Source organism: Pseudophryne corroboree, chromosome 3 (assembly GCF_028390025.1).
Source record: "Pseudophryne corroboree isolate aPseCor3 chromosome 3, aPseCor3.hap2, whole genome shotgun sequence".
NCBI lineage: Eukaryota > Metazoa > Chordata > Amphibia > Anura > Myobatrachidae > Pseudophryne > Pseudophryne corroboree.
In genome coordinates this window covers 7,155,399-7,169,148 of record NC_086446.1, presented here as the reverse complement: position 1 = coordinate 7,169,148, position 13,750 = coordinate 7,155,399, and the positions used below count along the sequence as shown (strand labels likewise).

The following is a 13,750-nucleotide window of genomic DNA, read 5'->3' as shown; positions in this document are numbered from 1 at the left end:
GCTGCTGTTGTTGCTGCTGGGAGTCGATGGTCATCCCAGAGGGGAAGTCGTAAGCCCACTTGTACTACTTCCAGTAAGCAATTGACTGTTCAACAGTCCTTTGCGAGGAAGATGAAATATCACAGCAGTCATCCTGCTGCAAAGCGGATAACTGAGGCCTTGACAACTATGTTGGTGTTAGACGTGCGTCCGGTATCCGCCGTTAGTTCACAGGGAACTAGACAATTTATTGAGGCAGTGTGCCCCCGTTACCAAATACCATCTAGGTTCCACTTCTCTAGGCAGGCGATACCGAGAATGTACACGGACGTCAGAAAAAGACTCACCAGTGTCCTAAAAAATGCAGTTGTACCCAATGTCCACTTAACCACGGACATGTGGACAAGTGGAGCAGGGCAGGGTCAGGACTATATGACTGTGACAGCCCACTGGGTAGATGTATGGACTCCCGCCGCAAGAACAGCAGCGGCGGCACCAGTAGCAGCATCTCGCAAACGCCAACTCTTTCCTAGGCAGGCTACGCTTTGTATCACCGCTTTCCAGAATACGCACACAGCTGAAAACCTCTTACGGCAACTGAGGAAGATCATCGCGGAATGGCTTACCCCAATTGGACTCTCCTGTGGATTTGTGGCATCGGACAACGCCAGCAATATTGTGTGTGCATTAAATATGGGCAAATTCCAGCACGTCCCATGTTTTGCACATACCTTGAATTTGGTGGTGCAGAATTTTTTAAAAAACGACAGGGGCGTGCAAGAGATGCTGTCGGTGGCCAGAAGAATTGCGGGACACTTTCGGCGTACAGGCACCACGTACAGAAGACTGGAGCACCACCAAAAACTACTGAACCTGCCCTGCCATCATCTGAAGCAAGAAGTGGTAACGAGGTGGAATTCAACCCTCTATATGCTTCAGAGGTTGGAGGAGCAGCAAAAGGCCATTCAAGCCTATACAATTGAGCATGATATAGTAGGTGGAATGCACCTGTCTCAAGCGCAGTGGAGAATGATTTCAACGTTGTGCAAGGTTCTGATGCCCTTTGAACTTGCCACACGTGAAGTCAGTTCAGACACTGCCAGCCTGAGTCAGGTCATTCCCCTCATCAGGCTTTTGCAGAAGAAGCTGGAGACATTGAAGGAGGAGCTAACACGGAGCGATTCCGCTAGGCATGTGGGACTTGTGGATGGAGCCCTTAATTCGCTTAACAAGGATTCACGGGTGGTCAATCTGTTGAAATCAGAGCACTACATTTTGGCCACCGTGCTCGATCCTAGATTTAAAGCCTACCTTGGATCTCTCTTTCCGGCAGACACAAGTCTGCTGGGGTTGAAAGACCTGCTGGTGACAAAATTGTCAAGTCAAGCGGAACGCGACCTGTCAACATCTCCTCCTTCACATTCTCCCGCAACTGGGGGTGCGAGGAAAAGGCTCAGAATTCCGAGCCCACCCGCTGGCGGTGATGCAGGGCAGTCTGGAGCGACTGCTGATGCTGACATCTGGTCCGGACTGAAGGACCTGACAACGATTACGGACATGTCGTCTACTGTCACTGCATATGATTCTCTCAACATTGATAGAATGGTGGAGGATTATATGAGTGACCGCATCCAAGTAGGCACGTCACACAGTCCGTACTTATACTGGCAGGAAAAAGAGGCAATTTGGAGGCCCTTGCACAAACTGGCTTTATTCTACCTAAGTTGCCCTCCCACAAGTGTGTACTCCGAAAGAGTGTTTAGTGCCGCCGCTCACCTTGTCAGCAATCGGCGTACGAGGTTACATCCAGAAAATGTGGAGAAGATGATGTTCATTAAAATGAATTATAATCAATTCCTCCGCGGAGACATTGACCAGCAGCAATTGCCTCCACAAAGTACACAGGGAGCTGAGATGGTGGATTCCAGTGGGGACGAATTGATAATCTGTGAGGAGGGGGATGTACACGGTGATATATCGGAGGGTGATGATGAGGTGGACATCTTGCCTCTGTAGAGCCAGTTTGTGCAAGGAGAGATTAATTGCTTCTTTTTTGGGGGGGGTCCAAACCAACCCGTCATATCAGTCACAGTCGTGTGGCAGACCCTGTCACTGAAATGATGGGTTGGTTAAAGTGTGCATGTCCTGTTTTGTTTATACAACATAAGGGTGGGTGGGAGGGCCCAAGGACAATTCCATCTTGCACCTCTTTTTTCTTTTCTTTTTCTTTGCGTCATGTGCTGTTTGGGGAGGGTTTTTTGGAAGGGACATCCTCCGTGACACTGCAGTGCCACTCCTAGATGGGCCCGGTGTTTGTGTCGGCCACTAGGGTCGCTTATCTTACACAGCTACCTCATTGCGCCTCTTTTTTTCTTTGCGTCATGTGCTGTTTGGGGAGGGTTTTTTGGAAGGGACATCCTGCGTGACACTGCAGTGACACTCCTAGATGGGCCCGGTGTTTGTGTCGGCCACTAGGGTCGCTTATCGTACTCACACAGCTACCTCATTGCGCCTCTTTTTTTCTTTGCGTCATGTGCTGTTTGGGGAGGGTTTTTTGGAAGGGACATCCTGCGTGACACTGCAGTGCCACTCCTAGATGGGCCCGGTGTTTGTGTCGGCCACTAGGGTCGCTAATCTTACTCACACAGCTACCTCATTGCGCCTCTTTTTTTCTTTGCGTCATGTGCTGTTTGGGGAGGGTTTTTTGGAAGGGACATCCTGCGTGACACTGCAGTGCCACTCCTAGATGGGCCCGGTGTTTGTGTCGGCCACTAGGGTCGCTTATCTTACTCACACAGCGACCTCGGTGCAAATTTTAGGACTAAAAATAATATTGTGAGGTGTGAGGTATTCAGAATAGACTGAAAATGAGTGGAAATTATGGTTTTTGAGGTTAATAATACCTTGGGATCAAAATGACCGCCAAATTCTATGATTTAAGCTGTTTTTTAGGTTTTTTGGAAAAAAACACCCGAATCCAAAACACACCCGAATCCGACAAAAAAAATTCGGTGAGGTTTTGCCAAAACGCGGTCGAACCCAAAACACGGCCGCGGAACCGAACCCAAAACCAAAACACAAAACCCGAAAAATTTCAGGCGCTCATCTCTACTTTCAGCACCTACCCATATAGCTCACATGAAACAGGCTGCAGTATTCTTAGAAGAAGCGGCAATAGATATGGGTACTATTGCTTCTAAAGTATCAGCCTTAACAGTAGCTGCTCGCAGAGCAGTTTGGCTGCGCACGTGGAAAGCTGATTCAGAATCGAAAAAGGTTCTGGAATCTTTGCCTTTTGTGGGGAATATTCTGTTTGGTAAGGAATTGACAGATATTCTGGAATCAGAGGCAGAATCCAAGAAGGTCAGGTTTCCTGCCACATATAACCCATATAACCCAGACCTAAGTGTCCGGTTTTTCGGCCATTTTGCAAGGAAAAGCAAAAGGAAAAAGTGATCGTAAGCAGCCCCAATACAATAAGTTTAGAAACATAGAAACATAGAATTTGTCGGCAGATAAGAACCACTTGGCCCATCTAGTCTGCCCCTTATTTTTTATTTTATTTTTAATATTATTTTTTATCACTAACCTTATTTGATCCTTATTTCTTTGTAAGGATATCCTTATGTCTATCCCATGCATGTTTAAATTGCTCTACTGTCTTAGCCTCTACCACCTCTGATGGGAGGCTATTCCACTTGTCCACTACCCTTTCTGTGAAATAATTTTTCCGCAAATTTCCCCTGAACCTCCCCCCTTCCAGTCTCAGTGCATGTCCTCGTGTCCTATTGCTTCTCTTCATTTGGAGAATGTTTCCCTCCTGGACTTTGTTAAAACCCTTCATATATTTGAAAGTTTCTATCATGTCCCCCCTTTCCCTTCTCTGCTCCAAACTATACATATTGAGATTTCTTAGTCTTTCTGGGTATGTTTTGTGGTGTAGGCCATGCACCATTTTAGTTGCCCTCCTTTGTACAGTTTCTAATGTATTAATATCCTTTTGAAGATATGGCCTCCAGAACTGAATACAGTATTCTAGATGAGGCCGTACCAATGACCTATACAGTGGCATTATTACTTCTTTCTTTCTGCTACTGATTCCTCTCCCAATGCAGCCAAGCATCTGACTAGCCTTCCTCATTGCCTTGTTACATTGCTTACCTGCTTTTAAGTCATCTGAAATAGTGACTCCTAGATCCCTTTCCTCCTCAGTAGTTTCCAGTATAGTGCCATTAATACTGTATTTAGCTTTAGGATTTTTGAGACCCAAGTGCATGATTTTGCATTTTTTGGCATTAAACTGTAATTGCCAGACTCTTGACCATTCCTCTAGTCTACCTAGATCCTCAATCATTTGTTTTACCCCACCTGGTGTGTCTACCCTGTTGCATACCTTTTGTGTCATCTGCAAAAAGGCATACTTTCCCTTTAATGCCATTTGCAGTGTCACCAATAAAGATATTAAAAAGCACTGGTCCAAGTACAGATCCCTGGGGTACTCCACTGGTAACATTTCCCTCCTGTGAATGCACTCCATTTACCACAACTCTCTGTTTTCTATCCTTCAACCAAGATCTTATCCATTCAATAATCCTAATATCCAATCCCAGTAAGGCAAAGAAGCATTAGGCCACCAGAGGGCCAGCTTCCAACCCAGAAGATAAGCCATCAGCCTGATGGTGCGGGCCTCCGCCTGGTGGACCCCAGGGTAGGGGGCCGACTTCTTCATTTTGCACAGATATGGCAGCAGTCTACAACAGATGCCTGGGTGCATGAAGTGGTATCTCTGGGTTATGTTTTCCCCGTTCAAGAAGCAGCCTCCTCAAAATTTCTTCTGTACCAGCCCGTCTCGGATAGAGGCGAAGGCCAGAGCCCTGCAAGAAGGAGTTCAGAAATTGCTTCAGTCAGGATTAATTATTCCAGTACCCCCTGCACAATGGGGACAGGGTTTTTACTCCATCCTGTTTTTGGTTCAGAAACCAAATGGGTCGTTTCGGCCGATTCTCAATCTCAAAATGTTAAACAAATACATTTTGGTACCACGGTTCCACATGGAGACTTTACGCTCCATAGTTTTAGCTATGGAACCAGGGGATTACATGGTCTACCTAGATATACAGGATGCTTACCTGCATGTTCCTATAGCACTGTCTCATCAGTGTTACCTCAGGTTCGCCATCCTTCAGCAACATTTTCAGTTCCAGGCCTTACCCTTTGGGTTAGCCACAGCTTCCAGAGTATTTACCAAGATTATGGTGGTTATGGCAGCTTATCTCCGAAAGCAGGGGATAAGAATTTTTCCATACCTCGACGATCTTTTAATCCTGGCACTGTCCCAGGAAATGTGCTTGGGCCATCTCCAGCAGACAATAACTTGTCTACAGAGCCACGGATGGCTCATACATTGGGCAAAGTCATCTCTGATTCCATCACAACAGATGATTCACTTGGGGGCTGTATTGGATTCAAGTCTGCAGACAATATTTTTACCTCGGAACAAAATATCCAAGGTGCAGTTAAGGACTCAGGAGTTGTTACACAGTCAAACAATATCAATTCAACATTCGACATGGTGGAGTAGGCACAGTTCCACTCAAGACCTCTGCAGCATCTGATTCTGTCCAAATGGAATGGGGTACATCAGACGATAAAGTAACATACCATAGTACTTTCAGAAAAAGTAAGAAGGTCATTAGCCTGGTGGCTGCAGACATCCAATCTAGACAAGGGGAGACCCTTTTGGATATCCGATTGGGAGATCCTGACAACAGATGCCAGTCTTCAGGGCTGGGGATCAGTGTCCGGAAAATTATGGTTCCAAGGACAGTGAACCACAGAAGAAAGTTGCCTGCTAATAAACCTGTTGGAGCATCGGGCCATATACATGGCACTGATTCAGGCAAAAGACACTTTGCAAGGAAAACAAGTCCAGATCCGCTCAGACAATGCGACAGCAGTAGCGTACCTCAACCATCAGGGACGGACTCGCAGCAAAACAGCAATGGAGGAGGTAAGTCACATACTAAAATGGGCAGAACTCCATCTTCCAGCATTGTCCGCAGTGTTCGTTCCGGGAGTCCTAAACTGGGAAGTGGATTTTCTCAGTCGACACGCCATTCAAGCAAGTGAATGGGCTCTACACCCGGAAGTCTTTCAGACTCTGGTAGACAAGTGGGGTTTGCCAGAGATAGATCTCATGGCGTCCCATCTGAACAACAAAGTGCCAGTATACGGGTCAAGAACAAAGGATCCCGGAGCGATCTTTGTGGACGCTCTATCAATGAAATGGGATTTTCATCTGGCATATCTGTTTCCTCCGATCATCTTGCTACCCAAGGTGGTGTGGAAAATAAAGCAAGAAAAGGGTGCCGTGATTCTAATAGCTCCGGCTTGGCCCAGAAGGCATTGGTACAATGGATGCTCCAATTCTGCTCCCTCAACGTCCAGATCTACTGATGCAGTGTCCTTGTTATCACAGGCAGCTGGATCGACTGTCGTTGACGGCGTGGTTCTTGAAACCTCTATCCTGAAGTCAAGAGGATTCTCACAACAGGTAATTTAAACAATGCTCAGAGCAAGGAAACCCTCCTCAGCTCGCATTTATCACCAAATATGGCAGACCTATATTCATTGGTGCAGTAAAGGAAATATAGACCCAAAATCTTTCCAAGTTTCCAGGGTCTTAGATTTCCTTCAAGCAGGAATGGATAAGGGTTTGAAGGTGGCTTCCTTGAGAGTGCAAGTATCAGCATTGACTGTATGGTTCCAAAAGAAAATTGCCAATTTACAGGATGTGCGTACTGTTTTCCAGAGAATACTGCGCATTCAACCGGCTTTTGTTCCTCCGGCAGTGCCTTGGGTCTTAAGTCTAGTTCTCAAAGCCCTTCAAGTTGCTCTGTTTGAACCACTTAATAAAGTGGATCTGAAATTGTTGACTGCTAAAGTTCTCTTTCTACTGACTATGACATCAGCTAGAAGAGTGTCAGATTTAGGAGCGCTGTCATGCCGTTCTCCTTTTCTGATTTTTTTATCCAGATAAATCAGTTCTCAGAACTAGGTCTGGGTATCTTCCTAAGGTGGTGTCTAAATTCCACCTTAATGAAGAAATTATAGTCCCGGCTTTTCAGGTATCGGGACTGTCTGCGGGAGAAGCGTCGCTGGACGTAGTTCGGGCGTTAAGGATCTGCGTGGATCGTACCAGTGCCAACAGAAAGACAGATTATCTCTCCATTCTTTACGGGTTTCACAAGAGAGGATGGCCTGCTACTAAACAGACGCTAGCAAGATGGCTTCGAATGACGATTTCAGAAGCGTATTCTCAAGCTGATCTCCCTGTTCCGGCTAATGTCTTGCTCACTCTACTCGTAAGGTAGGTCCTTCATGGGCAGCACAACATGGTGCTTCAGCAGAACAGATATGTAAGGCAGCCACATGGTCTTCCATTAACACTTTCATTAGACATTATGCCTTGTATACTTTTGCCTCTCATGACGCTAAATTCGGGCGCAAGGTTCTCCTGTCCAATCAGGAGTGTACCCACCACTAAATTGCTTTGGGCTAAATTGCTTTGAGAAATCCCATTGTTATCCTGTGGATAATCTGTGGACCCAGCCGATGAAATATACGTTATGGTAAGAACTTACCGTTGATAACGGTATTTCTCCTATGTCCACAGGTTCCACAAGGATCCCACCCTGATGCAACTGATTTGGGGATCTTTATACTCGCTAAACTCTTCCCTCTTGCATGGAAGGGTGTGCATGTGTGTTCTTCTCGCCTGAATAGGGCTCTACATGATGCTCCTGCCTAAATGCTTTGGAATACAACTGATTTGCCTGAGACAGTGGGCGGGGATATATGGACGAGCCCATTGCATCCTGGGAGGACTGAAAGCTTGTGATCGTTTGGTGCCAATTCGCTGTAGCTCCATCATATCCCATTGTTATCCTGTGGAACCTGTGGACATAGGAGATATCATCGATAAGTTCTTACCATAACGTATATTTCTTCATCAATTTAGCAGGCAAAGGGTCTAGAGGTGATTCCAAGTGTTGAATTTGCATTTTTAAGCAGTTGCTGTGAACCCACAACATGCAGTTAAATGAGACAAAATCAGACAGATCGCAGGGACCTTCAGAGTGGCCAAATCATCAAATTTATATTGACCTAACCGTATAGTATCCCATCTTCCACCTATTGTATCACACCATTGTCACCAAAATCTCCCTTTTTTTCAAACACACCAAACACATTTTCACTCAGTAAATTGGGATGTATTCCTCCCTTTCTAGAAATAACTCAGCAATCTTATATCCTGAAACCCCCCAAAAGCCCTAAAAAAAGTTGTTGACCTTTTGTGTGTCGACCATGCCCACGTCAACCTAATGACCATGTGGACCTTCCATATATGTTGACCTAGACATGTGTCAACTTTCGGTCAGTTTCGACCTACTTACTGTTGAACTTCAGTGGTCAAACTAGTGACTGTCGACCTAAAGACCGGATACCAGTTTAATTCGTTATTTTTAGATTTATATATTATATTTTAAGGCAGTAGTTCCCAAACTTGGTGCTGTGAGGCACTTCCAGAGGTGCTTCAGGTTGGTGGTCCAGCACTAGGGTGCCATGATTCAAGAAAGTTTGGGAACCACTGTTATAAGGCAATTCTTTCCTCTGCCACTGTAAATTGTGCGGTAGTATCAGCAAAGATGGTGTTGATGAGCTTCTGATTCAGTGTGGGGCTGAAGGGATCTGCCCACACAGAGAAGAAAAAGGGTGGACAGACAGTCCAGGTGGGGACTGCTGTTAGAGCCCAGGGTGCCTGGAGGCCAGTGGGGGCTATGAAGCCACATTCTTATCCGCAAGAGGCAGGGAGAACCAGAATACTCTGAAACTGTATTTGAGTAGTTGTGGTTGCCAGGCCAAAGCCTGTGGAGATACCTGCAAGAAGCATGCAAGACTTTCAGACTTTGCACACAGACTAGCTGACCCACGCTCTAGCTGGACACAATTCGGCTGTCTAGTCACTGGCCAACTAGCTGGCATCTGTTGCCCCGCCTACAACAGTGTTTTGTCCTCTTCCCAACCACTACAAACCAATTACAGAAAACAAATCAATGACACACATGTGGCGCACCTGTGGGTTTGTGTGCTGTAATGAAATCCAGAGGGAATGTGACCCTGACTGCAGCCTGTTCATTTGCCAGAAAAAGGGAGTACCAGCTTCCATTCCCAGTACATGTCACCACACCTTGCATTACATTTCTATCTTCTGCAGTGGAAGTACTATATCTAGGCAGATATCTTTGTGATCCATTGGCGTATAATTTCTAGTGAAGATGGCAGAATATCGCAATGTAAGAGACTCTGAATGAGGCTTGATAGTAGGTACATTCTGCAGTCACTTAGATGGGAGCAGGCTCTTTCAGGAAGACAATGCATCACCCTACAGGTCTGGAGCCACCATATTATGGCTGTAGGAGCATTCCTCTGAGTCTGACATCAGAAATTGGACCCCTCATTTGCCATATCTGAACCCAGTAGCACTCCACTGGGGAATATTATAAATTGTACCTTATTATGGAGAGACATTCAATTTTCTGTACACTTATTCCCAACAGATGAATGTAACAGAAGGAATATCTCGGAAGAAAATCTAATTTCATCTTCAGGTTGTAAAACAGAAGATGATGACATCACACAAGATTCTCCTGGAGAAACCCCTACTGCCCTACTTATATCTCCTGTACCTCACAATGTGGCTGTGTCGTCTGGTCCCTCTAATCAGAGGGAATGTTCTGATAACACTGATATTGGGTCATCTTCTACAGCTCTGACAGTAGATAAAATATTTCCCTGTTCTATAGATGACAGATGTTTTACACAAACCGCACAGCTTATAACCAATCATCCAGCTAAGGGAGGTGAGAAACCATTTCCATGTTCTGAGTGTGGGAAATGTTTTACCGATAAATCAAATCTTGTTACACATCAGAGAAGTCACACAGGTGACAAGCCATTTCCATGTTCTGAGTGTGGGAAAAGTTTTACACACAAGTCACATCTTGTTAAACATCAGAGAAGTCACACAGGTGAGAGGCCATTTCCATGTTCTGAGTGTGGGAAATGTTTTACACACAACTCACGTCTTGTTAAACATCAGATACGTCACACAGGTGAGAAACCATTTCGATGTTCTGAGTGTGGGAAATGTTTTACTGATAAATCAAATCTTGTTACACATCAGAGAAGTCACACAGGTGACAAGCCATTTCCATGTTCTGAGTGTGGGAAATGTTTTACACACAACTCACGTCTTGTTAAACATCAGAGAAGTCACACAGGTGAGAAACCATTTCCATGTTCTGAGTGTGGGAAATGTTTTACCGATAAATCATATCTTGTTACACATCAGAGAAGTCACACAGGTGAGAAGCCATTTCCATGTTCTGAGTGTGGGAAAAGTTTTACAGATAAATCAAATCTTGTTACACATCAGAGAAGTCACACAGGTGACAAGCCATTTCCATGTTCTGAGTGTGGGAAAAGTTTTACACACAAGTCACATCTTGTTAAACATCTGAGAAGTCACACAGGTGAGAAACCATTTCCATGTTCTGAGTGTGGGAAATGTTTTACACAGAAATCACATCTTGTTCTACATGAGAGAATACATTCAGGTGTGCAGCCATTTCCATGCTCACAGTGTGGGAAATGTTTTACCGATAAATCAAATGTTGTTACACATCAAAGAAGTCACACAGGTGACAAGCCATTTCCATGTTCTGAGTGTGGGAAAAGTTTTACACACAAGTCACGTCTTGTTAAACATCAGAGAAGTCACACAGGTGAGAAACCATTTCCATGTACTGAGTGTGGGAATTGTTTTAGAGATAAATCATCAGAAACTTCACACACATGAGAATGTGTAACATGACAGTAATCGAATCTTGATAAAACTATACTTTATTAACACTAGTTAAAATTTGTATATATGCAGATGGAAAGTTATTTATCTTACAAATAAATCTAATTTCTCACATATTTTTTGTTAAAGGGCTGAGCTGGAATGGTTTGTGTTATTTATCTAGCATCCATAAGGGATATTGGGGACAGAATTAGTGCGATGGGGTATAGATGGGTCCAAAGGAGCAAGTGCACTTTAAAATTCTTCACTGGGTGTGCTGGCTCCTCCCCTCTATGCCCCCTCCTACAGCTCAGTTTAGATAAAGTTCCCTCAGGAGAGGATGCACACTCTAAAGCTCCAGAGTTTTTCTTCATTTTATTTCTAAGTTTTATTTATTTCGGTATGCTGTTTGGGCAACAGCATACCTGCCTCTTGAGGTGCAGAGCCGCTTTCCCGCTGCAGGACCGCCGTCCTGAGGGGCTGTTTGTTCAGCGAGGCATGGATCCTTGGCTGTCTCAGCCGCAGCATGCTGCAAACCCTTAACACTGCGTGAAGGTGATCATCAGTGGTGAGTACCAACCAGGGGCCCCGCTAGGGTGCTCACCCGGTCTAATGTGTGGCTGAAGCATGGGTCAGGCATACGGGTCCCTCCTGGGGGGACCCATTATAGTTCCTGCGTGAGACTGGCTAACTACAATGAACCAAGCATTTATGTGAGGTTGTACATGTTAAAGGAGACATGGCCAGTATAAATATACAGCAGTAGCTCCGGCGCCATGTCGGGGGGCGGAGCTACATGAGAGCAGGCTCAGCGGCATTTTGGCGTCTTCCTCTGCATGAGCAGCAGCTGCAGCAGCCTACACAGCTCCTCCAGAACTGCCCCTGTATACACTGGTACCAGGTATAGGGAGGGGGGAAGGAGAGCCGCTATCATTGTGCACAATAATCCCCTGGGGTTACACATATATATCAAACGCTGACAACCTCACTGGGGCCGGTCAGTGTTGGGTGCGCTGGAGTCTCTCTTCTCTGTCTCCTCTCACATTCAATAGGGCAGGCTTGTCATATATAATATCAGGCTGTATTGTGTGTGTATATTATACCTGTTTTTCTAATCACTATGGTAAAACAGAAGTCTTGTAATGCCAGGTTCTCTCCTAGTACATACAGCTCATTATCATGTGAGCAGTGTAGTCAGTCATCTCATGCTGATACTAATGTGGGGGAGAATGCAGAGCCCCCCTGGTTGGGGTCTATAAAAACTATGATGTCTGATATGTCATCTCAGCTCACTGCAACTGCAAACAAGACACAAGAACTGCAACAAGCAGTTACTGCTAAGCGTCCCTCCTGCCTGCTTCACAGAAACCTGCTCTACCAGCACTCCTATCAGATGATACTGATGATATACATGATGATGGGGATCCCACCTCGATTCAGGGTATTGAACCCCTCATATTGGATATTGGGGAGGTGTCAAAGCTCCCCCTGGGGGATGCAAATACTCAGCAGTCATTTTTCCTCCCTCAAGAGAAACCAAAAGCCACATTGCCTGATTCCACAAAAGGCGGTGCTCCCTGCTCCGGGCTACCTTACGGTAAAGGACCCAGCAGATAGGAAAATAGAGACCACTCTAAAATCTATTTACATTGCTGCAGGCGTAGCACAAAGGACGGTCATTGCAGGTTGCTGGATAACACATGCAATCCATTCCTGGGCTAGTCAAATAAAGGAAGGTCTGTTGGGTGATAGGACCTTAGTCGATACTGTTGCTTTCCTGACTCGCATTCAGGACACGGCAAGAGTCCACTGTGACTCCCTAAAAGAGATTGGCACTATTAATGCTGGAACCATGGCTATGGCTGTGTCTGCGCACAGAGCCATATGGTTACGTAATTGGATTGCTGATACGTGTTACAACTGAGGGCTGAGGCTAACCTGGGGAAGCCTCAGATGTAGGGGCTGACATGTAGGTGAACCAGGGAGGTAGTATTGGGTTCCTAGACATACCAGAGCTCTAGTACCATTTGCCTGAAGGCGTGACCACGACAACGAAGTTGTAAAAAGGTAAAGTCTGTTTTATTGAACACACAGCTTAAGATATGCAAAACATTACAAAAGATGTGCAGTGGTAAATTACAGTACAGTTCCTAGAAGCGCAGGGGTAATTAGTGCTTAACAGAATATTAGAGTCCTTGCCAGAACTGGAGATGGTAAGTCCGTATGCCACAGCTAACCGCTGAGGAGAGGTATTAACTGGTACTGCCCAGCAGATGGTATACAGAGACTGGAGCAACACAGTTGCAAAGAAGTAGATGGTACATGGTAATTGCAGAGTGCCGGATGGAACCGGTATGAATGAAAGGTGTGCAGAACTGACCACTGTAGATTTAGAGTCTGTTGGTGAGCATCGATGGACGCTGTGGTTCAATGGTAGAATGGTCACTGATGCAGGCGATATAGGAATACTGCTGATGACGTTGAAATAAACTGAAGACACTGTGGAGCACCGCTAGCAGAATACCAACGACTCAGGAGCACTGTGGAAAGCTGGTAGGCCATGGTAAGTATGCTGTGGAGTATGGAGAGCGGTGCTGTAGAAGGGGGAAGTTGAAAACAATACCAGGACACCGCTGGAGTCTGGAAGCGAAGCAGGACCAACGCTGGAAGCAGGAAGCCGGTGTCTGATCGTAGAGAGTAATCAGGTGCAATGCTGGAACACTGCAAAAGTCAGGCTGCACCGCAGGATGGAAACTGGTGCGGGTCTCTTAGTGGAGCTGAATCACAGGAGCTGGAATACCTGGAGAAACAAGCAGTAGAATCCACAAGCAGGAGAGATGTGTATAGGTTAGACAACCAAAGCAC

At 45.6% G+C, this 13,750-nt stretch overlaps 1 protein-coding gene across 1 annotated transcript in view; it reads left to right on the top strand.

The window, feature by feature from the left end:
- Positions 1-12,259, top strand: part of LOC135054534 (zinc finger protein 850-like) — a 234,762-nt gene extending 222,503 nt beyond the window's left edge. Inside the window, exon 10 of the mRNA XM_063957677.1 lies at positions 9,903-12,259. Within this exon, the coding sequence (XP_063813747.1) occupies positions 9,903-10,900 (998 nt within the window). The 3' untranslated portion in view covers positions 10,901-12,259. The remainder of the gene's footprint in view (positions 1-9,902) is intronic.
- The last annotated feature ends 1,491 nt before the right edge of the window (positions 12,260-13,750 follow it).